Source organism: Eulemur rufifrons, chromosome 20 (genome assembly GCF_041146395.1).
Source record: "Eulemur rufifrons isolate Redbay chromosome 20, OSU_ERuf_1, whole genome shotgun sequence".
Classification (NCBI taxonomy): domain Eukaryota; kingdom Metazoa; phylum Chordata; class Mammalia; order Primates; family Lemuridae; genus Eulemur; species Eulemur rufifrons.
In genome coordinates this window covers 25,188,866-25,214,094 of record NC_091002.1, presented here as the reverse complement: position 1 = coordinate 25,214,094, position 25,229 = coordinate 25,188,866, and the positions used below count along the sequence as shown (strand labels likewise).

Genomic DNA, 25,229 nt, shown 5'->3' with positions numbered 1-25,229 from the left:
TCGGGCCATTGTGCGGTGCATTGTGGGAGCCTCGCGAGCGGGCGCTCGGGCCGGAGGGGGCGGTGCCGCGGGATCTCTATGGTCCCGCCCGCTCGCGGGCTAGAGCGGCCCGGGCAGCGCGCGGGCGGCGCGCGGGGACCGTCGGGAGCGGTGCGGACGCTCGCGCCCCTCCTTCCACCCTCGCCCCGCTCCGCGGCACGCTGGGGCTCCGGAGCCGACATGGGCGCCGCCGCGTGGGCACTGCTGCCCCTGCCGCTGCGTGTGTCCCTCCCGCTGCTGCTTCTGTCGCTCCCGGGGCTGCCCGCGGGCTCCTGGGACCCGGCCGGTTACCTACTCTACTGTCCCTGCATGGGTAAGGCCTCCCGAGCCCTCTGCTCACATGGAGAAACTGAGGCCGGGAGAGGAGAAGCCACTCTTCTGAGACGCCCAGAGACACTTGACAGATCCAGGAGAGAACCCAAGAGCAGGGCAGGGCCTTCTCTTCTCTCTGCCCTAGTTGCAAGGGCACAGAGAGGCCGCCATGTCCAACCTTCCATTTGACAGATGAGAAAACTGAGGTTGGGAAAGGTTACGTGACTTGCTCGAGATCCAAGCCAGCCCAGAGTCCAGTAAATAGAGTTAGTGGGGCAGGACTTGATGTCACTGATCCACGCTGGCTCCTGGCGATTCTTTCATTCATTCAACGAATATTTATGGGGCACCTACTCTGTGCCCATATTCCCACTGTGCTGGGAATACGACAGTAAGACAGATAGACCCTATACCCTTGTAGAGCCTTCATCTGTCTTCATTTGGGAAAGACAATAAAGGGTAAACGTAATAAATAAGTACATAATTTGTTAGATGATGAATGCTATGGGAAAATAAAAGAGAGCAGGATAAGGGAGAATCTAAGGGCTACTGAGGGGTACAATTTAAATGGGGTGCAGTGGATCATCATTGTAAAAGTCATTCGTTTTTAAAACCCTTCAATGGCTTCCAGACTCCTGACCATGGCCCTGAGGCCCTGCATGGTTTTTCCTACCCCCTATCTCCACAGCTCCCTTCTTCCCTGATCCTCTAGCTCAACCACACTTAGCTTCTTTCTGTTCCTCACACATACTCATGTCCTCTGGCCTGTGCTGTTGCATGTGCTATTCCCTATACTTGGACTGTCCTCGCCCTCACTTCTGCCTGACCAACTGCTTCCCATCCTTCAGATCTCAGCTTAAATGTTACCAGAAAGGATTTCACTGACCTCTATTCAAGTCATCTCCTCGTTATTCCCCATCACCAAACATTTTCTTTCTTGAAATTATTAGGATTTATTACTATGTATTTGTTTACACGTTTAGTGTCTCCCCAGCTGGACTGCGAGTGCCTTGAGGGCAGAGACCTTGTCCTTCTTGCTCGCTCCTGTATCCCAGCATCTAGCATACAACCTGGCACATTGTGACCTCTCAGTAATATTTGTGGAATGAACGAGTGGATGCCATGCTGGGATTAACAAAATGAATCAGACAGGGTCCTTGCCCCTGAAGCATTCACAGGCTGAGGAGACAGCCAGTAGAAAGGCCAGGAAGTACGAAAAGACATTTGAGGAAAATAGAAGAATTTATGTAACTCAAATCCAAGGTAGGAGGCAGAGGAGGAAGAGTGAGCATGGCAGGGAGTTGGTGAAAAGATCTCAGTGAATGAGGCATTGGAATTGCCCCTTCACATGCAGGCGAGTGGAGATAGGGGTGGGAGGGCGCTCCTGGCTGATGGAACAGCAAGAGCAAAGGCAGGATGTGGGGACTGGGATTATAGAGCGTGCTGGGTAAACAGCAAGGAGCCTGGAGTGGCCAAGGAAGTTGGAGCAGGACCTGAAGGGCCGTGGGTCTCAGACCCAGGAGTCCAGACTTGCTTTCCTGCAGCCAGCTCCCCTAGCTCTCCTGGGTGTCCCAGCATTCCCCACCCCTGGCTCCACATCCTTTCTGAGCCCTGCATGCCCCATGCCTTTGATGCCCCAAGCCTCACCTCACCTCGATGTACCATTTCCAGGGCGCTTTGGGAACCAGGCTGATCACTTCTTGGGCTCCCTGGCATTTGCAAAGCTGCTAAACCGCACCTTGGCTGTTCCTCCTTGGATCGAGTACCAGCATCACAAGCCTCCCTTCACCAATGTGAGTACTTGCCACTGACCTTGGCACTTGTCTGCCCTTCCCCAGTCTTACCTGCTTCTGCTTCACCCCCAAGTCCTTCTCTGGGCTTTACCTCCCACTCCTCTGAGCTCACTCTACCCCCCACCCACAATTGTCTTCTCTGGAATAACAATGGCTAACATTCATTCCCCACTTGCTTGCTGTGTCTTGGCACTGTTCTGAGCAGTGCATGAGAACTAGCTCATTTCACCCTCATCACATCCCTGTGAGGAAACTGGGGTTTAGAGACATTAGGTAACTTGCCCAAGATCACACAGCTTGTGAGTAGTGGAGCTGAAATCCAAGCACGTTTGTCTGACTCCAGAGCCTGTGATTTGAACCTAAAGCCTCCATTTCCAGCCCTGATAGAGCCCACCTTCTTTGCATTCCATTGGCCAATGAGTGATGGATGCTATTATCTGTTTTAAAGGAGAAACGGAGGCACAAGTTAGTTAACAACATGTCCAAGGCCATGACCCGGGCAGTCTTGCTCCAGTGCAGCCTCACCTCATCAAGGGGCTCCCTTGCTGTGGTGACTCCGCATCCTCTACTTGCTTGCTTATTCTTTGTGTCGCCAGTAGCCCTTTGTCTCTCTTGGTTCACATTGTATCCCTAGGGGCCTGACAGGAGGAACTTAATTAATATTTGATGAATTGACTTAAGCAATTTTTGAATAGACATCAGAAATTATACTTAACATGTACAAAACACTTCATTTCATTCTTATAACCTTTTCTCTGTGTAGGTTTTATTTTTTCCTTTGCATTTTAATATTTAAAGAGGTTACTAACAGAGGTTAAAAGCCAGAGTACTTGAGATCATAGGCTGGCTTGGCCTCTTACTAGTTGTGTGGCCTGGGCAGGGTACTTTACCTCTTTGTGCTTCAGTCTTTAAAATAGGCTGGTAATAATTATTGCTACCTCCCATGGTGAGGATTGAGTGAGTTAATGATGGTAACATGCCTTGAACGTTGTCATATTCCTCCCTCTTAGAATCAGCCGAGCTTATCCATGTGAAGAGCCTAGGGCGCAGGAAGTCCTCAGTTACTGGGAGCCATTGATGCTCTGATTTTTTTGCACTCAACTGTTACAGTTTAGATATTGCCTATCTGTCTCCCAATGGCTTGTTTGCCCTCTGTCTCCTTGCCTTCCTAGCCAGTTGTCTTTCTGAGACTCCACTTCCTTTCTTTCTATGGGTTACTAACCTGCTCCAATTAGTCTCCCCTTCCCCACTGTGAACATTTTCACTGAAGTCACCAGGGACCTCAGTATTGCCAAATCCAGGGTTATTTCTTAGTCTTTCTCTCACTTGACCTCCCAGTGACACCTGGCCTCTCTGCTTCCTGAACTTCCCTCTTCCCCTGGCTTCTAAAACATCAGTGGTTTCTGCTGCAGTCCTGGCCTCTCAGCACTGTAGCAGGGTCTCCTTTCTCTCCACCCACTGTTTAGATGTTGGTGTTCCTTCCCTTTCTGTTTGCTTGTTAGCTATGTGACCTCAGATGAGTCATCTAGATTCTGTATGCCTCAGTTTCTTCTTAAGTAAACTGGAGATGGTTATGTTCCTACCTCTTAGAATTAGATCAGCAAATCTGTGTAAAGTGGTCAGTACAGCACCTGGCGCCAAGTTAGCATGCAGTAAATATTAGTTGCTTTTACTACCATTACATGGCTTTGCTATAAATTTATAAATTTTGACTCTGTGGCTTTCATTATTCACCATGTACCTCCCAAATTTATCTGTAGCCCAGACTCCCCTCTGACCACAGGCCTGTGTTTCTGACTCCTAGACCCTCGACTCCACTTGGATGTCTACAGATATCTCAAATTCCCAAAGCCAAAACTGAACTCAGCATCTTTCCCCTCAAACCTGTGTCACCATCTGTATTCCCAGCCTTAGTTTATGTCCCCTCCATTCACCTGGGTACCAAGCTAGGAACCCAGAGATCATGCTAGATGGCTGCCCTCACGTGCACACACAACCCTCAAACCCTCTGCTTCACCTTTCGTTGCATCTTCTACCTGTCCCTACCTCTCCATCTCTTGCTTAGATATGTGGGAGGTACCAAATAAATACATGGTGAATGCATACTTGACAAATAAAAGGACCATTGCAATGGCCTCCTAATTCTTCTCCTTCCTCTAGTCCTACCGTTAATAACATCCCCTTCTCTGCCACCAGAGCGATCTTTCAAAAAGGGCAAATCTCTTATTATTTTTGCTTAAAATCCTTCAGCATTACCTCATTGCTGATAGTTAAGATATCCAAAGTCTGTTCATTGGAATGCCAATAGCTCATGAAGGAAAGGTGAGTAGTTAAATCCACTGGGGAAATTATATTCTCAATTTCCCATCCCCCTAAATTTGCAGATTCCCAATGCATTAGCATGTTAAAGACCCTGAGAAGTCCTGCAGTAAAGAAACCAGCTTAAAACAGCATTTCCCAGGCCTCTTTAACTCCGGAGACTTTTTTTTTTACAGAATCCTTTATCCACCTGAACTAGTGGGACATGCTTGGGAAACCCTGACCTGTAGGATAAAATCCAAATTTTGTTTCATGGTATTCTAAGGAATTTTTAAAAATCTAGAAAAATACAAGGGTGAATACAACCAGCATCCATGTACCCACCACTGGAAATGGTAATCATTAACACTTTCTCATCTTTGCTTCATCTTCTCTTTTAGTTAATAAAAGAAATAAAGTGTTACAGATAAAGTTGATAAAAGATAAAGTTTCTCTTGGCCCCTGTGGCTAATCCTAGTCCCTTAACCACTATCATGGATTTAGTGTATTTGGTGTGACTCCTTCCAAGTTCTTATACTTTCATTGTGGCACTGAGCATCCTTGTACCCATCTTCTGGTGCAAAATGCAAGAACTTCTCTAGGGTAAATACCTGGAGGTGAAAGGAACATTTAAATTCTACTGACAGATTATATCCCAAAGTGATTGCTCCAGAATGTATACTTCTACTACCAGCCAAGTATGAGAATGCCTGTTTCCCCACATCCTTTCCAACAATTAGAGTTAAGCTTTTAAATTTTTGCTGGTCTCAAGGGTGAGAGATGATGCCTTGTTATAATTATAATTTGCTTTTTCCTAATTACTGGTGAGGTTGCACATCTTTTGAGTGTACTGGCTGTTTGGATTTCCTTTGCTATGAGTTGTTCACCCCTGACCTTTGCCTATATTTTCTATTGACATCATTTGTTTCTTATGGATCAGCAGGCATTTTTTAATATGAGGGATATGACTATTTGTCTTTTAGTATGCAGATATCTTCTCCAAGCCTGTCTCTGTCCTAACCTTGATGTCTTTTTATTTTTTGAGACAGAGTCTCACTCTGTTGCCCGGGCTAGAGTGCTGTGGCGTCAGCCTAGGTCACAGCAACCTCAAACTCCTCGGCTCAGGCGATCCTCCTGCTTCAGCCTCCCAAGTAGGTGGGACTACAGGCATGTGCCACCATCCCCAGCTAATTTTTTCTATATATTTTTAGTTGTCTGGTTAATTTCTTTCTATTTTTTAGTACAGACAGGGGTCTTGCTCTTGCTCAGAACTGGTCTCAAACTCCTGAGTTCAAACGATCCTCCTGCCTCGGCCTCCCAGAGTGCTAGGATTACAGGCATGAGCCACTGCGCCCAGCCTAACCTTGGTGTCTCGACAAAAGTTTTTCATTGTCGTATAGCCTGAGCTGTCTCGGTCTTGGAGTGTATGGTTTTAATAAATGTCTCTAAAACATCCACTAGGACACTGAGGAGCAGCATCAGCCCCTCCTTTTCCTCTTTTCCCTGTAGCTCCATGTGTCCTACCAGAAATACTTCAAGCTGGAGCCCCTCCAGGCCTACCATCGGGTCATCAGCCTGGAGGACTTCATGGAGAAGTTGGCACCCACCCACTGGCCCCCTGAGAAGCGGGTGGCATACTGCTTTGAGGTGGCCGCCCAGCGAAGCCCTGATAAGAAGACGTGCCCCATGAAGGTGGGTCCCTGGGATTTGGGGGCCCTTTCTGCATGTTTGTTATCCCATAGGACCTGGGGACTGCATGATGGCACTATGCGGGAAAGGCCCAGGAAGGGCTTAGTGTAGAAAGATGGAGATGTAAGTCCTATTTCTGGCATTTGTCAGCAGTGTCACCTTGGGGAACAGACTTTCTTCTCTGAACCTCTATTTCTACCTGCAAAATAGAGATGCCAGTTCCTGCTCTGTCTCACAAAGTGTCATGAGGGTCAGGTATAAGAGTGCTTGCAAACTGTAAAGTGCCATATCAGTAATGCTAACTAATACTCACATAACACTTACTATATGTCAGGCACCATGCTAAGAGCTTTATGCATATTAACTCATTTAATCCTCAAACTGCTCCATGAGGAAAACACTAACAATATCCCCATTTTATACAAAAGACACTGAATATGGCACAGAGAAGTTCAGTATTTTACCCAAGGTCACACAGCAAACAAGTAGTGGAGTTGGGATTCAACTCTAGGTAATTTGGCTTCATTGTCCACCCTCTTAATGTGAATACTTTCCTACCTCTCAACAGGTAAATGAGAAGTTGTTGTATTTTATTAATAGAAATTTATAAATTTCCTGCGCTTTGGGAATAAGACAATCCCCAGATATGTCTTTCAATGCATGTGCTAAAGTCTGGGGAGAGTGGTCAGCAAAGCTGTGAAATTTGAGAAAGGAGACCTAGCTTATAGCCCCAACACTGCCCTTACCTGCTGTCTTACCCTCTCTGAGTTTTGGTTTCCATCTGGAAAATGAGGGCATTGGATTAGCAGTCAGTCTTTTGAAGCTTGAGTTCATGGTTCCAAATCCAAGAACCACTCCTGCCCAGACGCTCACAGGTGCTGCAGAGTCAGCGGGACGTGGCATGTGAGTGGGAAAGACTCCTGCAGACACTGTGGTGAACGACTGCTGGAAACCAGAACTGACGCAAGGCACTCTCCTCAGCCCCTAGCCCAGGAATAGCAAAGTGACATCCCTACCGGGCCACCCCGTGGGGGTGTTTCGGCCTGAGTTAATCAGTCCAGGGTTCCTCCACCATAGTTCTTGGCCCATCCCCGAGTGGCTTTCCCTCCCCTGCAGTAAGCCTTCCACCACTCTCTTTCTGCAGGAAGGAAACCCTTTTGGCCCATTCTGGGATCAGTTTCGTGTGAGTTTCAATAAGTCGGAGCTTTTTGCAGGCATTTCCTTCAGTGCTTCCTACAAAGAACAATGGATCCAGAGGTACTTGGAGGGGGCAGCATTGCTGGGTTTAGGGGAGGGGCATGGGGCTTATGGGCATTCAGCACCTTCATGGCCCTCTTCCCCCACCCCACCCTTATGTATGAGACCAAAGGTGTGGGTGCTCTGTCTGTTGAACTTGGGATCCTGTGTGATCTGTTCCCATCTCAACACCTGACACAGTGGGACGTTGACCTGCCGCGAGGTTGAGCAAGAGTTTATTGGCTGATAAGGAATGTCATAAAAAGAACATTGTGCAGTCACATGAATCTCAATTTCCTCCTCTAGGCGTGAGAATCACTCCCCTGCTACCTTCCTCTTCACAAGGTGAAAACTGGAACCAGCTTCTAGAGAGGAAGAGCTTCAGGTGCAGGTTGAGAAATGATGTCATCCTCATAATTATTGGATGTGCTTTATTAATTGCACTCCTGTAGGCCCTGTTAAAAACAAATAGGTCAGCAGGGCATGGGCACAGGCTGTGAAATATTTATAGAGCGTCTGTGATGTGTGAGACATAGCACTCAGAGGCCAAAGGTGATCTGCAAAAATGAGGAAGACCCGGCCCCCGTCTTCAGGGAGCTGTGGTCTAGTTATAGTGACAATAACTAACATAACATACTTACCCTCAATGCTGTAGCACGACAGGAGAGATCATGGGCTGAGAAGTCAGACTTGGGTTCGGAAGTATGAGGAACATACGCATTCACTTGTGGTCATAGCACTTGGCATTTAGGAGGCCGAAGGTAGACTGATGTAGAGAAACAAGCACAGATTCAGGAGTAAGACAGTCCTGAGCCCTGGCCCTGAGCTCTGCCTCTCTCTCAGGTGCCTCTGAGCTCGCTCTCAGGCCCGAGCGTCCTCCTTGGTTTAATGGAAAGAGCACTCCTGGTGCACAAAGTGCATGCACATAGTGGGCAGCCAGCCAATGTTAGCTGTCACTCTTGTTATCCACATGCTACATTTTATTTATGCCTTTGAGAAATTTTATGAAATGGGTGTTATTGTCAATTCCCATTTTACAGGTGAGGAAACTGAGTTCAGTGAAGTTAAATAACTTGCCCAAGGTCATAGAGCTGTTAAGTGGGCAGCTGAGACCTGTATATGAATCTTCAACAAATAATAACTAATATTCATTTAGTGGGTACTATGTGCCAGATACCCTTCTAAGTTGTCCCAGGTATTAACTCATTTAATCTTTCCATGAACCTGTGGGATAGATGTTATTGTCATCTTTGCTTTACGCATAGAGAAATTGCAGCAGAGAGCAGTGAAGTCACTTGCCCAAGGTCTTTAAGCTTGAAGTAGCAGAGCTGGAATTTGAACCCAGGCATTCTGACTCCAAAGCACCCATTCTTAATCACCATGGATTAAATAGCTGTGCCTGTAACAGCTAGTTGCTAGTCCTTTCTGGGACTTGTCTTGAGAGCTAGTTTATCAGTTACTGAGGATACTCAGTCATGGCAGATTCAAATCTCCTTCATTGTTGATCCCATATAGGACATACCCATATGTCCACCTGCCTGGTTCTCCCCATTCACCTCCAAATGACCTGGAGCTATTGCCAGAAGGCAGAGCTGCCCTCAAAGGATGGAGATTTGCCCCTGTTGACAATATGCCAGGAAAAAAAAAATGCCTCTGACTCTAAAAACAACTCTGAAAGCAAATTCCAAAAAGGCAGAAAAAGCACACAATCCTTGTAGGAAGACAAGGGACAATGCCACATGGATGCTTCAGTTGGGGAATATTGCTGAAACATTTGTTCATTGCCTCATAGCCTTGTTTGAGTTCATTGAGTTGTAAGAATTGCGTGAGGCTTTGAGGAAGCTTGTGCCTTACAGCTGAACTTTTGGGAGAGGAAAACTAGTAGGGAAGAGGAGGTCTCTGGAGGGAACTTGAGGGAGTTAGGGGCCCCTGGACAGCTGCCTTCCTTCCTTCAACACATATTTAAGAAGCACTCCCTGAGTGTCAAGGACTGGTCGGGATGCTGAGGATACAGGCAAGAGTAAGGGCCAGGCATGGCGGCTCACACCTATAATCCTAGCACTCTGGGAGGCTGAGGCAGGAGGATTCCTTGAGGTCAGGAGTTGAAAACCAGCCTGAGCAAGAGCAAGACCCTATCTCTACAAAAAATAGAAAAATTAGCCAGGTGTACTGGTTCGTGCCTATAGTCCCAGCTACTGGAGAGGCTGAGGCAGGAGGATCGCTTGAGCCCATGAATTTGAGGTTGCAGTGAGCTGTGATGATGCCGCTATACTCTAGCCCATGGGACAGAGCAAGATGGTGTGTCAAAAAAAAAAAAAAAGACAGATGAGGACCCTGTCCTGATCGAGCTCATAGTCTAATGGGGAGACAGTGAATAAACATAGGGTAGTTCCACAATGACGTAGCGCTGTAAAGAATATGAGCTGGTGATCTGTGATTGATGGGGCTGATCCCCGAAGGTTGAGAAGGAACCAGTGGTGTCAAGAGCTGGAGGTTCACGGAGGGGATGTCAGGAGCACAGGCCCTGAGGCAGGAACAGGCTCGATATGGTCACGGGGCAGAAAGAAGCCTGGTGTGGCTGGTGTGCAGCTAATGAGGGGGAGGATGGTGGGATGTTGTCATCTGTTGCCGGGTAACAAACCACGCCAGAACTTAGTAGGATGGCAACAATTTGTTATTATTTCTCATGATTCCAAGGGTTAACTGGACTTAGTTGGGCAGCTCTTTTGCATTTTTTTTTCAATTTTCTTTCTGGAATCCCAAATGTACAAAGTTTAAATCCAGATTAAACATTTCTCTTTTTTTGGAGTAAATAGCCTTTATTCTTAGAATAAACAGCCACAGATTTGGTGGGAGATTTTTTTTTTCCTTTTCTTTTTTTTTTTTCTGTAGATAGCTTTAGGTTTCAAGAGAGATTTTTTTTTTTTAATAAAGAGAAATTTGCTCATAATCCCACTACCCCTCCAAAAAAAAATCTTTATTAGCATTTTGATGTATATACTTGTATCCTCCACACTTTCTTTTTTTTTTTTGAGACAGGGTGTCACTCTGTTGCCCCGGCTAAAGTGCAGTGGCGTTGTCATAGCTCACTGCAACCTCAAACTCCTGGGCTCAAGGGATCCTCCTGCCTCAACCTTCCCCGTAGCTGGGACTACAGGTGCACACTATCATGCCTGGCTAATTTTTCCTTTTCTTAGTAGACACAGGGGTCTCACTCTTGCTCAGGTTGGTCTTAAACTCCTGACCTCAAGTGATCCTCCTGCCTCAGCCCCTCAGCATGCTAGGATTACAGGTACGAGTCACCTCACCCACCAACCTTTGACAGTTTTGAGAAACGCTGGTCAGGTATCTTGTAAACAGTCTCTCAAGTGGGATTTGTGACCGTTTTTTGCATGATTTGAGGTTATGGGTTTTGGGGAAGGTCATAAAGCTACAGTGCCATTCCCATATTTTCACATCATATCAATAGTGGGTATTGTCAGCATGACCTGGCACTGTTTTGGAGTTTTGGGGGGGGCGGGGGGTATTTATTTATTTTTATTTTTAATTGTTATGCATATATAATAGTTGTATCTTTTTAGGGTACATGTCATGTTTTGATACAGGCACACAGTGTGTATTAATCAAATCAGGGTAATTGGGGTATCCATCATCTCAGGCATTTATCCTTCCTTTGTGTTAGCAACATTCCAATTCTATCCTTTTGTTTATTTTATAGTATACCCGAACTTATTGATTATAGTCACTTTGTTGTGCTATCAAACATTGTTCATTCTGTCTAACTATGTAACTATATTTTTGCATCCATTAAGCATCCCCACTTTATGCCCCCTACTCGCTACCCTTCCCAGCCTCTGGTAACCATCATTCTACTCTCTGTCTCCATGAGATCAATTGTTTTTAATATTTAGCTCCTACATACGAGTGAGAATATGCAAGATTTGTCTTTCTGTGCTTAGCTTATTTCACTTAACATAATGTTCTCCAGTTCCATCCCTGTTGTTGCAAATGGCAGGATTTCATTATATCTATATAATATTCTATTGTGTATATATGTCCCACAGTTTCTTTATCCATTCATCCATGGATGGACACTTAGGTTAATTCCAGATATTGTGAATAGTGCTGCAGTAAACAGGGGAGTGCAGCTACCTTTTCGATATACTGAATTCCCTTCTTTTGGACACAGATCTCTTGCTTTCCTTTTAAAATCCTTTGAAGGAGCATCTGAAAGGAGCTTTGCCGAAAACTGGCCCATAGTAGGTGCTCAGATAATATTAATTTTTTCTTTCTCTAACCCCTGACAACCTGATCTGGTCTTTCTGGTGAGATTCCCAAATTCCTCGCATTCATTCATTCTAAAAATATTTATCATACCTCCTGTGTGTTAAGGCCTATGCTAGGGGCTAGGAGTCAGAAGAATAAGCCACAGCTTTTGAGGTGCCCATTGACTGGGGTGGGGAGATGGCAGTGAGGTGTAGTAATTAAGAGCATAGGTTCTAGAGCACACTGCCTGGACTAAAATCCCAGCTTCAGCAATTCCTAGCGGGAATGGTGAACCTTGGGCATGTTACTTTACCTCTCTGTGCCTCAGTTTCCTCATCTGCAAAATGAGAATAATAGTGATACTTACCTCAAGAGGTCTTGTGGAAATTAAATGAGTTAATATACATAGAGCAATTGGAGCACTGCCTGTCACATAATAAGGCCCAATGAGCAATTTACATGTATGTACACAAAACCAGAAAATGAGAGTCTAGCAAGATGATTGTCATACGGAGCCAGGCCATCAGGGAACACTTGCTTGCTGGTTCCTTGGCACACGCCGTGGACCAGTGTGTGTGGGAATAATGGTAAACAGGCCACTAGGGTCCATCCCCTCATCGGCTGACAGTCGCATGAGCAGGGAAGATAGCTGCAGAGCACGACACTGTGCAGAGGGTGGCAAAAGAGAAGTGGGACAGGAGCTGCAGCTTGGGAGTGGCGACCAATCTTGGAGGTTTGGAAGGTGTTTGCCGAGCAAGATGTCTGTGGTGGGTGTGGAGAATGTGCGGCATGTCTGTTGCAGCACTGCTGTGCAAGGGAAGGATCGGAACAACCTCGTTGTCCAGCAGGAGGGGAAGAGATAAGTGCGCTGCAGTTTATTTGTGCAACTTCGAGAGAAGCTAACACAACCACATAACATGACCAAATCTCTAAAACATAAAGTCGAATTTTTAAAAAGTCGACCTAGGTTACATGCAATAGGATGATGATGATGATAGCCAGAATTTTCTGAGAGCTTTTTATGTGCCAAGCACTGTTCTAAATGCTTTGCTTTTATTAATCCATTACTCCTCTCAATAGCCCTATGAATGGACATGTTAATGAGCTTGACTGTACTAATCATTTAACTGTGTACCTGTATATCGAAATGTAATGTACATCTTAAATGTATACAATTTTTAAAAACTATCACAACCAGGATATTGACATTGATACAATTCACCCATCTCATTCAGATTTCTTCACTTTGCCGTGTACTTCTGTGTGTGTGTGTGTGTGTTTATATTAATATTTGTGTTTAGTTCTGTACACTATAATCATGTGTGGGTTTATGTATCTACCACCACAGTTAAGAACAGTTCCATCATCACAAGGATCCTTGTGTTACCAGTTTATAACCACACCTCCCTCCCTAAACACACACACCCCATTCCTAACCCCTGGCAACCACTGATCTCATCTCCATTTCTGTTCTTTTCTCCATTTTTTCATTTCAAAAATGTTATGATAGAAATGGAATCATACACTATGTACACGTTTAGGATTGGCTTTTTTCACGTAGGATAATTGCCTTGAGATCATCTAAGTTGTCTGTGTTGATAGTTTATTCCCTTTTTCCCATTCATATCCCATGGTGTGGATGTGCCATAGTTTGTTTAGCTATTTATAATACTCGTTGAGCAGCATCTGGACTGTTTCCAGTTTGGGGCTATTATGAATAAAGCTACTATGAACATTTGTGTACAAGTGTGTATGTAAACATAAGTTTTCATTTCTCTGGAATGAATGCCCCATACAATTGCTGGGTCATATGATAATTGCATGTCTAGTTTTATAAGAACCTAACTGCCAAACTGTTTTCCAGAGTGCCTATTTCATAATTTTGGCTGGCAGAGGGCAAGTATTCCAGGTGGAGGGAAGAAGTATGCAGAGATCTGGAGTTTGAAAATGCATTGCAAGTTTATGGAACAGCAAGATATTTCATGTTGCTGACATATAGTCTGGGTTTAGCTGAAGAGGGAACACAGGTTTGTTCCTCATTCATTCAGCCAACAAATATTTACTGAGCTCTTACATGTGCCAGACACTGTTCTAGGCACACTGGAGGTGCTGCCTTCAGAGGCCTGAGTCCCACGGAAAAGACAAGTGTGAAATGATCACAAGGCGTATGGTGTACAAAGGGGGAAGGAGATTCTTGGGAGGGTGTGATGGGGGGTGTCTGCAGACCTCTAGTACATTCCATGGGGCAGGCACCATTCCTGTCTTGTTCTCCCCCAGGTCCCAGCACATAGTAGGCAATCAATAAATATTTGCTAAATTTTGAATGAATGATCCAATCCAGTGTACACAGTCCCTATGAGTGTGACCTGGCTGTTGGCTCTGTAAGCAGCTGCATGTCCCAGTCCCGCCGTGTGGGTAAAAGGGCAGAGGCCTGGTCCAGACACCCCACCCTGGAGTGAATTACTGCACCACAGATTGGAAGCCAGCATGACATATAAAAGGTTGGAATGCTCTACTGTAAATTTTTAATTGTTAAACAAGCAAAAAGGGTTGTAAATTCCGTGCGGCGGGACAGTGTTGCTTATTGTGCCTGTTGCCGCCGCCAAGGTTTCTTATCAGCCCGTTGGTATTTCACAACCTCTTGTGCTTCTTGCATGGTACAGGGGCCCCTCTGCAGGGTCTCTAGGGCATGGTGCAACACCATCCTTTTTCCCGTGGGGGTGGCAGCCGGCTGTCTGCGCGTCCTCTGCCTGACTTCCCCTCGTTCCACCTCATGCCTAGATTTTCTCCGAAGGAACATCCAGTGCTCGCCCTGCCGGGGGCCCCAGCCCAGTTCCCTGTCCTGGAGGAACATAGGCTGCTCCAGAAGTACGTGGTATGGTCAGACGAGATGGTGAGGACAGGAGAGGCCGAGATCCGTGCCCACCTCATCCGGCCCTACGTGGGCATTCATCTGCGCATTGGCTCCGACTGGGTAACTTCCCCCTTCCTCTCACTGGCTGACTCGGACGTGTCCTTGAGCACAGCTCATGCTTGTAGGGTTTGGCCCCACGTCCCAGCCAAAGCAGAGAATCTCACTTGGCTTAGTCTGTCAAGCCAGAGAGTGGCCCAGGAGTCCTCTGTCCCAGCTCAGCGTTTAGCTAGTAGACTCCTTGTTGAAAAACAAACTATGGAGATTGGGTGCAGCTCCCGAGAAATGAAAATGTCATCTCCCCAGAATTTAAAGGCTGTTTAAATGTACAGATACCTCATCAGATGGGGTTTCCACCTCTGTGTGAAAATAACAGATCCATTATAGGCAGCCTTCTTAATTTACGGAAGAAGATATATAGATACGTTAGAAATGCACATTGTTAAAAACTTACTGAAAGTAAAATTCACCCACAGTCAGTTGATGAGGTAATTTCACATTTACCCACTAGGCTTTCTCCCTTTCCCCCTTCCACAAAGAAAAGGAGCCAGGCCCAGGGCATTTTATGAGTGGTTTCAGCCAAACATTCAGGGAATAGATAGTTCCCATCTATACTTCCCTAGAACATCAAGAGGTATAAGATGCTGTTTTTTATAGAGCTAGCATGACACTAATACCACACTTGGATTGGTCAACACAATTCTTACTTATAAACGCAGATGCACAGATCCTAAGTAAAAAAGCCAACAACGCATTAAAGAACATGTGACACAAACAAGTAAAGTATATCCCAAGAATATGATCAAATTCACTATATTAACACCCAAAGAAGAAAAATTATATGATCATCTCATTAGAGACCAAGAAAGCATTTAATGGAAGTCGACACCTATTCACGATAAAAACTCACAGCCAGGAATAGAATGGACACACCTTAGCTTGATAAAGGCTATCTCTCCGAACCCACAGCAAAGTGCACCTCATGGGAGCCATCAGAAGTGTTCCACTGAAGTCAGGAATCAGATAAGGCTGCTCGTTATCGCCGCCACTGTTCAGAATTCTACAGTGGACATCCCAGATAGTGCAGTAAGACCAAGAAAAAAAGTATTTTTCTCAAAAAGCCAATGTCCCACCACCCAGAAATAACCACTGTTAGTGTTTTGATGCATTTCCCTCTTCCCTCAATGTTTTCTTTTCTTATATATAGTTGGGCTCCTACAGTATAGCCTGTCTTTTTCCACTCGCCAATTCTTGCTCCTGGGGTCCAGGGCAGTTGCTGGTATTTAACCTTATCCTCCCCTCTGCGTAGAGGAACGCCTGCGCCATGCTGAAGGACGGGACCGCCGGTTCACACTTCATGGCCTCTCCGCAGTGTGTGGGCTACAGCCGCAGCACGGCGGCCCCTCTCACCATGACCATGTGCCTGCCTGACCTCAGTGAGATCAGGCGGGCCGTGAAGCTCTGGGTGGGGGCACTGAATGCCCAGTCGGTCTACGTCGCCACTGATTCTGAGAGTTACGTGCCCGAGATCCAGCAGCTCTTCAAAGGGAAGGTATGCATGGGCCAGGTGGGAATGCAGGGAGAAGGGAAGGAAAGAAAGTGCCAGGGAGGTCCCACTGCTCCCACTGCTTGCATCTTGGGTTCCCCATCAGCCTTTGCCGGGACTGTTCCTCCTCTATTCCTCCACTTCCTTCAGGCCCCAGCTCAAACAACACCTCCTCCGCAGAGTCTTTCCAGTTTTTCCTCCGCTCCTGTAGCTCGTGTGTTCCTCCTGGGAGCTCTATAGCCCTGTATCACTTCTCCTCGTGGGGTACTTTCTAGGCTCTAGAGGCTAGTGTAGAAACCTGTCTTATTTCCCCCCGTGAGTTGTGGGTTCCTTGAAGGCGGGAGCCAAGGCTCAGTCACTGTTGCATTCCTTGGTGTCTAGCCTGGTGCTTTGACCTCTTTGGGGGCTGAGACCCTGCCTTACCATCACCCGTGTCTAGAACGGTCCCTGACACTTAGCAGACAGTCAGTTTGTTGAATAAGGGTATAAAGAGTGGGCCCTGGGGAGAGATCCAGTGCGGCAGAGGTGCTAAGAGCATAGACTCTGGAGTCAGAGAACTCGGGTTTCTACTCACTGTGCAGCCTCACAAAAGTTATTTGACCTCTCTGTGCTTCCGTTTCCTCATCCGTAAAATGAGACTGAATAGTACCTATGTCATCGGGCAATTGTGAAGATCAGGTATAAAGAAATTGAAACAGTTCCTACTACAAAATAAGTGCTCGATAAAGTTAGATATTATCAATTGCAGAAATTTATTCCTGATGAATAAAGAAAAGGATTTTTCGTGCTTAGTAAATGCTTAAAGAAGCCGTGAATAGTACCTGACTAAATGGCAGAATGTTCTTGGCCGATGCTTACTATATCAGTGAAGAGTATGTAATGAGTATGTGTCAATAAAATGACTGAATTAACAGTAAGCATTCAATAAGACTTTCTTGAATGAATGAAAACTACATGCTGTGTAGACCTTAGGAGGCAGACATTGGGTGCTGTTGGTTTTAAGAGACAGGATCTTGCAGTATTGTCAAGGCTGCTGTCAAAACTCCTGGGCTCAAGCAGTTCTCTGGCCTCAGTCTCCCGAGTAGCTAGAATTACAAGTGTGTGCCACTACACCCGGCCCAACCCATACGTTTTATGGTTGAGGAAACCAAAGTCGCAAGAAAGGATAGAATTTACCCAAGATGTCCCAGAGCTAATTATAGTGGGCATGACACAGGGAGGGTAAGTTTCAGGGTGTGGGTGGAATTGTTTGGGGGATTTTGGCCATGATTAAACAAACTGGTATTACTTCTTTGCTACGATCCAAATAGCAAGATGATAATTTTTCTTACATCAGTCATCTCTGTGGAACAGCAAAGCACTTTCAGCCCCAGCTGTGCCCACACTCCCCCCCATACACCTCTGTACTAAGTCGAAGCATTTGGAGAGTCCCAGGGAGATTCCTGTGAGTTTTTCAAGCCGACGTATTTGTACACCTTGTGTCTGTTGCCATTTTCTATTTCCTGTTCCTGTGCCAGTCTTTTCACTCTCCCAACTCCTCAGCCCCCTTTGCTGTGGGCTCAGGGCCCACCCTACTCTCCAACTAAGCCTTGCTCCTCCATCAAGCTGTCCCAGTGCTGAGTCAGGATACTGACAGATAGGATGTGGTTCGGCCCTCCAGGGCTCTCATGCCAGACCCAGGAAGAGAGACTTTGCAGAGAGCTATAACATGTGCCACAACAGAGGCTCAGGAGCATGGTGGGGAGGCAGGCAGATTCATTCATTCACTTGTCTACTAGCAGGTGTTTACTGGGGCAGGCTCTGTGGCTGGGCCTGGCCAGGAGCGGAGAGCAAACCAGCACAGCCCCACCCCAATCAGCTGCAGGAGACAATGCTAATCAGAATCATTAAGGAGTGAAAACAATAAACTGAGATGTGTGCTCCAAAGTAGAGCAACAAGGTTCTGTGAGTGAGCAGAGCAGAGGGCCCTGGCCAGTGGCCAGGGAGAGCTTCCCCAAAGAGGTGCCACTTAGGCTGAGAAGTGAAGGATAAACAGCAGTTAACCAGGTAAAGGGAGGTGTACGCAAACAGAGGCACAGCATGTGCAAAGGTCCTGAGGAGAGGGGAGCCTGGTGGGTAGTGGCTGGAGCTCAAGAAATGGTGGGGTAGTATGAGAGGAGGCCCGAGCAGGGCCTTGTAGGCCACACCACAGTCACAATTTGTCACACTCACCTGAAGGGTATCAGGGCTTTATTAGAGGATGTTGAGCTTAGGGCAGGAAGGACAGGGATGGGAGTGTCTCAAAAAGTTTCCTCTGGCTGTGCTGTGGTGAGCAGCCCAGGAGAGGCAGGGAGGGCACCAGGGAAGAGGCTGGTGTAGTGATCAGGCAAGAGATGGTGGCAGCTGGGCTCAGGGAGTAGCAATCCCTCAAGAGAAGGGTTCACCTTTGGGGAATATCTCAGGGGTAGATCGGACAGGACTTTGGACTTGGAGTTGGGGTATGTGGGAGAGGGAGGCATCTAGCAGCAGAACAGGGTCGGTGGGGCCCTATTTGGTCTGATCTCTGGTTTGGTGGGGGAAGCCTGGCAGGCTAGGTGGGGCTTTAGGAAGAAGGTAGAACTTGAGCTGAGCCTCGAGAGTCTGGCAGGGACTTGAATGGGTGGGGAAATGACATTCCAGGCAAAGGGAACAACACAAGCAAGGGCGCAGAGGTGTGAATGGTGTTTGGCGCTGAGGCTTCTGGAGGTGGGGGGGTGGAGGGGGGGGTGGCCTGGCAGCAGCCGGGCACCGCTGCTCTCAGACACCCGAGCCTGCATCTTCATCCTCTCCGCGCCTCCTTTTGTGTCTGTCACTTCAGCCCAGGGGAAGAAGCCTGGGGTGTGAACTATGGGCTTGGCTGAGCCAGCCACCTTGGCCTGCAGCCACACTGGCTGATCCTGTCTGCCCTTCCTCCTGCAGGTGAAGGTGGTGAGCCTGAAGCCTGAGGTGGCCCAGGTTGACCTGTACATCCTCGGCCAAGCCGACCACTTTATTGGCAACTGTGTCTCCTCCTTCACCGCCTTTGTGAAGCGGGAGCGGGACCTCCAGGGAAGGCCGTCCTCTTTCTTCGGCATGGACAAGCCCCCTCAGCTGCGGGACGAGTTCTGATCCCGGCTGCAGCACATCACCAGTCTGAGCTGGTCCCTGCAGCCGGGCCAGGCAGCTAGAGGTGCTCCCCAGATTGCAAGCTCCCCTTCTTACGCCACAGATGGAGAAAGTTACCAGGGACTTCCTAGAGGAGGGAAACATTCCCTCTCTCCAGGGCTTAGGACTTCCGAGCTCCTAGGAGGAGGAGCATCTCCCCATCTCGTGTGCTTCCTGCTGCTTCTCCTGAGAATTTCTCAGCAGCAAAGCAGTTCAACCTCTGTCTTTTGGTCTGCCCTGCTCTGGACAGCCTGGGATGCTGAACTCTCTCCAGAGAGATTTTTTCACATAGAGGGAGATTTTTATAGTTTTGACACAAGATCATGGCTATCCTAGAACTCTCCCTCATTTTTAAATATCAGTGAAGTCCATTAAGGTAGGGTACCTAAAGTGACCTTAACTGCCAGGGCTGGGGTGGGTCTATTGGCCACTTTTCCAGGTGTCCCCCAAAGTGGCCCTCAAGACCCATCCCCACTGCCTGGCCAGAGCCATTGTTGTCCCACTTCTTGGGCCATTTCTGGGGCTTGGGGCATCAACACTCTTCCCCATTGTAAACACTATGCAAGTGGAATTTATCAATCGTGATGCTATATAGTGGTGCTAGGGCAGCTAAGTGCCACTCACTCAGCGAGTTCCTGGCAGGGAGCACACGCCATCAAGCAAGACGATCATGGTATTGCTCTCAGAGTCTTTCGATGGTTGGTGGTTGCCACAAACCAGACACCATCAGAGTCACAGAATGCATCACTGGGGGTTAGGGCTGACTGGCCTGGCAGGATCCTTCTGGAGTCTGCCCTCTCCCCTTCTGATCTCTCGCCCCAAGGGGTTGGTATCCAAAGCCTGTTCTCCCAGCCTCCCTCCTGCAGCTGGAGCCCTCAGACCATATTCTCACAAGAGAGTGTTTCCTGGGTCTCTGACCACATAGAAGATGCCCAGGATCCAGGAGCCTTTGGAATTTCCAGTTGGAAGCAACCTTTGCTCCTTTTCTTCCAACGTAATCCCTGCCAGTGCTGTGAGGCTTAAGGTGTCGTAAGTCAGGAATTTCTTTGTCTTCCAGATGCTGCAGTTTTAATAATCTATGACTCCTCAGATCCCATGATTTTTTGACGTTGTGATTCTAAAATCCAACGACTAACACCTGTGGATCTTTTCCCTGCCATGTGACCTCCTCAGCCTTTGATCCTAGAAAGGTGGCAGAGCCTCTGCTGAGAGTCAGGCCCCGAGCTCCATGCAGGGGCTTCTCCCTTAATTACCTCTGGGAGGAAACTCTTTATCAGGAGCAGACTGGGACAGAGGTCATAGATCATAGGGTATCAAGGCCCTCAAAACACCAAAGTCAGCGTTTGCTGCACAACGCTAAGCAGAAGAAACTACAGGAACTGCTTTTGTATTTTTTCCTCTTGGGAAAACAGTGAAATGTTTTAAATCCTGGGTGGACTGTGAGAGATGGTTCGCCTGTCCGGACTTGTTCTCAAGCCTCATCCAGACAAAGTGCTGCAGACGAGGAAGCCCAGGCGCCCCTGCCTTTATCAGGTGGCGCGAGTGAGTGGTTCGATGGCTGATTCCATTTCTGAATTCGTTTGCCAGCCACAGCCTTACACGAGGCACAGGCTTTAGAGTCTGGGGCTCCAGTGGGCCGTGCAAACCATCTTGATCAGCATCAGCAGTAATAATAGCTTGTGTTCTGGAAGAAAGGACGCTGGAGTTCTAGTGGGATTCAGTTGTGTTCTGTGGGCAAGCACTTTACCCTTTGACCCAGTTTCCTCACCTATAAAGTGCTGATAAAACTGAAGGGTTGAAAGGCTCAAATCAGGTAACCCATGTGTATAAGAGCACGTCGTAAACTTGAAAGAGACAAAGGCATGTATGTGGCAGTTGACGGCCTCTCCTTGCATACCTACCCGTGCCGGGCACTGTGTTTGCCGAGCACTCCACGGACATTGTCCTGTTTAGTCCCAGCCCTGGGGACTAGGAGCTGTTTTTATCCTTCTCTTTCTGCACAAGGAAAAATTAATGCTCAGAGAATTCTTGTGATTTTCCCAAGGCTGCCCTGTTGGTGGTGTTAAGCTAGGATTTGACCTCCCCAAGCCAGTTGCGTCAGCCACCATGCTCTACTGCCTCCAGTTCAGAGAACACACTTTACACTCTGTAAGCCACGGAGGCCTCCGATGGAAAAATGCTCAGTCACCTTAGCTTCCACTGGGCACCTGCCATGGGTCTGCCACTGCCAGGAGGTTTCAGGAGGGGGAGGTTACCCCAGACACAGCCCACCTGAAGCTTACAGTCTCCCTTGGATAGTATTCAGTTCAACATCCTTTCATTCAGCAGATGTTTATTGGTCCACCTGCTATGTGCCAGCCTCTGTGCTAGATACTAAATCAAACATAAAGTCTTTGTTCTCAAGGAATTTGCATTCTAGAAAGTGGAAGACGTAAACAAATGTACTGTGGGAGGTGTTGATAAGTGCTGTGAAGAAAAATAAAGGGTATGGGTGTACAGAGGGAGAGCCCAGATAAGGCCTCTCTCAAAAGCTGCAGTTAGGGAGGGAGCACACTGGTTCAGATATCTGGAGGTAGCTCATTCCCAGGAGAGGAAACAACCTGAGCAAAGGCCCTGAGGCTGGAGTGTGTGCCTGAAGAGCAGAAAGGAGGCCAGCATGGCCAGGGTGGCAGGCACAAGGCTGGGAGAGGCAGGGAATGGAGCCGGCAAGGTGACACTCCTAAAGCCTGGAGGGCCCTAGTAAGGTCTAGAGTTGGCTTTTAGTGGGAGAGAGAGGGGAAGCCTTCCAAGGGTTCTGAACAGAAGAGGGTTGTGAACCCCTCTAGCCATCACGTGGAGAGGAGGTTGATGAGAGGAGGAAGGGTGAACAGCAGAGCGACCCTGTGGGGCTGTTGGGACTGTTGCTGGGATACAGGGAACTGATGGTGGCGGGGGTGGGGGGTGTTCCCTAGACTAGAACTCCAGTGCTCTCTTCCCCCAAGAGGCAAAAGCTATTGCATTGAATTGCAGGTGGTTGGAATGATCGGATTCTGGATATATAAAATTATTTTTAAATTTCAGTCTTTTTTAAAGATATAAGTCTTTGTATAGTTTTAATCATGCAGTATATACAATTTAATGTCCTGGTTTTTTACTTAATAGTATATCATATTTTCTTTGTTGGTACACATCCTAAATAAATGCTTTTAGTCATATAAAATTCCATTGAGAGGTGTTCCATAGTTTATCATTTTCCTATTTTGAGAACTTAATGTGTTCCCATTTTTTCACTTATGTGTTTCATATTAAAAATATTATTTGTAAGAGTTTTTCTTTATTTAAAATGTTCATTGAGATAAATTCCCAAGAGTGGATTTGTTAGATCAAAGACTTAAAAAAAAAACTTTTTATTATGGAAAACTTCAAGTATACCTAAAAATTGTGAGTAATAAAATGAACTCACAGTTTTAACAATTATCAGCATTTTACCAGTCTAGTTTCATTTACTCTCCCACCCGTAAGTCTGTTTGTTTGCTGGAGTCTTAAAGAAAATCTGAATACATTTCGAAGGGTGAGGCAACAGGATTTGCTGACATACTGAATGGGGTTTGGGAGGAAAAAAGGAGTCCAGGATGCGCCAGGATTTAGGGCTCAACAATAGGGAGAAGTTGTTCCTGACTCGCAGAGTGACTTCAGGCAGGTCCTTTCACCTCCCTGTACTTCACCTCTGCATTACAGCTGCTAATGATGGTTCAGGCAAGTGTTTCTCCGCGGGTGGGCTTCAGAGGTTCTAGGAGTGCTGGTTGATAAGGCAGATTCCTGGTAGCCACCCCAGACCTGAAGAACCAGAATGTCTGACGGGTAGGGCCCAAGGAATCTGCATTTTCACAAGCACCTACAAGTGATGTTGATGCCTAGTGGCCCGAGACCTGCTTAAATTGTCCTTTGACCAGCAGCATCAGCGTCACCTGGGGGAGCTTGTTTAGAAATGCAGAGTCCTAGGCCCCAGCCCAGGTCTGCTGAATCAGGATCTCTGGGGATGCAGCCCAGCAGTCTGTCCTAACAAGCTCTTCAGGAGCTAAGGTGTGAGCAAGACTGATCTGAAGGAAGTGGGGAATCACGCTGTGCGGACAGCCAGCAGGCAGTCGCGGGACACCTCTGCAGCCCTTTCCTGGCAGCATCACAGGTTCCACCAACTGTGGTCAGCAAGGTGGCTGTAGGAGGTGCCTGCTGCTCAGCTGGCATTGACTCACATTTTATTTATTTATTTATTTTTTTGAGATAGTCTCGCTCTGTCACCCAGGCTAGAGTGTCATGGCGTCAGCCTAGCTCACAGCAACCTCAAACTCCTGGGCCCAAGTGATCCTCCTGCCTCAGCCTCCCGAGTAGCTGGGACTATAGGTGCTCACCACCATGCCCAGCTAATGTTTTGTATTTTCAGTAGAGACAGGGCTCTCACTCTTGCTTAGGCTGGTCTTGAACTCCTGACTTCAAGCAATCCTCCCACCTTGGCCTCCCAGAGTGCTAGGATTACAGGTGTGAGCCACCTCACCTAGCCAAACTCACATTTCTTATATATTGGGACACAGAACTGGAGGATTAAACCTTTTGTTGTGTTAGGATGAGACCAAATTTATATAAGTAAACAAAGAGAATTAATTTTTTAAAATTAAGTACTAATAGAGATGGATTGTGGATTAGGCAGAAATGGAGACGTTGTTTTTCAAAGGAACCAAAGCTGGGAAACACTGTCCTAAAACGTCATAGATTTCCAGAAATATGGAAGGGAATGGGCAGAGAGAGAAGGAAGGAGTGAGAGGACAGAGGGAGAAAGAAAGAAAGGTGAACTTTCATTTCCATTTTCTGTTTGCTTCAAAGAAGCTCTGTGAATAATCTAGTAACAACAACAATAATAATAATAAGCTTTCACTGGCTTGAAAATAAAGATCCCTTCCTCTCCTCAGTTCTCTTTCTATCCTAGTAGAGTTGACAGGGGGAAAAAAAAAAACAACCTATAGCCTGAAGGCAAATCCTGCTGTCTGCATTATGTTGTCAAAATTAATTCAAATTCTTGCTTGAAACCTGGTTTCTTTCAAAGTTGAGACCTTTCCCTTGGAATAACATTATTTAAGGGCAAGCAGGTTTGGTCTGTTTTTACGTCTAATCCTTTATTGATCATTAGCCCAGGACACCAAGCATAACCAGGTAAACAGCAAGAAGGGAAGGAACAAAAGGCATTTCCCAGAAACCTCCTTCCCCAAGTGCAGTGACTCAGAAGTGGAGGAACAATGCCCACCTGGGGGGCACCCTGGGGAGGATACCCCATCCCAGTCTGAAAATCCACTTTTCTAAAAGAATTGGTGACCCATTGATCCATTTGACATTCATCCCCTCCAAGGTGGGGAACGTATTCCTTCTCTAGCAGCGTGCAAGGGGGTTTCGGTCTGGAACCTGCAGCCTTCTGATTGCAAAATTGTTCTTTTTTAAGCACCAAAGGAGGGAAGAAAAGCTTCATTTTTCTCTGCTGCACCCCTTTTAATAAAAGGATTTGTTCTGTAAAATTTGGATTCAGTCAAGAGGCTGCAGTCAAGGATCCAGAAGGCCACGTGTGGCCCCCAAGGCCACCAGTTCCCCACTGCTGGGAGGTACAAGGCACTAGTAGAAGGCAAGAAATATCTTTTCAGTTTTTCTCAATCCTAACAATGACAAAGAGAAAGTTTCAGTTCGATGCCAATGTGTCATTAACGCCTCTATGTGGCTTGCTAATAATCTGCCCTTGTAGTGGAGAGAGTAGACCTCAGGGTCAGACGACCTTAGCTAGCTGGAATTCAGTGACATTGTTTTCATTATACTTATTTTTTTATACTTTGTATTTATGTTTTTACACTTACAGATGTGGTTTAAAGTTTCCTTTTAAGAAGCTTATTTAGGTTATAAAAAGTGAGTTGGTTCAGAGAAAAATATTAAATACATGATGTGGCATGAATTATGAAGGTGA

At 46.8% G+C, this 25,229-nt stretch overlaps 1 protein-coding gene across 2 annotated transcripts; it reads left to right on the top strand.

Moving 5' to 3' along the window:
• The first annotated feature begins 166 nt into the window (after positions 1 to 166).
• Positions 167 to 22,382, top strand: POFUT1 (protein O-fucosyltransferase 1). Of its 2 annotated transcripts, XM_069495464.1 has the most exons (7): positions 167 to 352; positions 2,023 to 2,144; positions 5,952 to 6,134; positions 7,276 to 7,388; positions 14,415 to 14,607; positions 15,854 to 16,096; positions 19,028 to 22,382. In XM_069495464.1, the coding sequence occupies exons 1-7, from the start codon at positions 220 to 222 to the stop codon at positions 19,214 to 19,216; spliced, it is 1,176 nt and encodes a 391-aa protein (XP_069351565.1). In that variant the 5' UTR covers positions 167 to 219; the 3' UTR covers positions 19,217 to 22,382. The 2 variants fall into 2 exon arrangements, with proteins under 2 accessions (XP_069351565.1, XP_069351566.1); XM_069495465.1 differs by lacking the exons at positions 14,415 to 14,607; positions 15,854 to 16,096; positions 19,028 to 22,382 and adding an exon at positions 7,674 to 10,100.
• The last annotated feature ends 2,847 nt before the right edge of the window (positions 22,383 to 25,229 follow it).

What these genes read in the sequence shown, in the direction of transcription:
- POFUT1 (XM_069495464.1), top strand. Translation starts at nt 220, where the DNA reads ATGGGCGCCGCCGCGTGGGCACTGCTGCCCCTGCCGCTGCGTGTGTCC. An exon ending in AGAAGACGTGCCCCATGAAG is followed by an intron (nt 6,135 to 7,275) that starts GTGGGTCCCTGG and finishes CTCTTTCTGCAG; the next exon opens with GAAGGAAACCCTTTTGGCCC. An exon ending in AAAGAACAATGGATCCAGAG is followed by an intron (nt 7,389 to 14,414) that starts GTACTTGGAGGG and finishes CCTCATGCCTAG; the next exon opens with ATTTTCTCCGAAGGAACATC.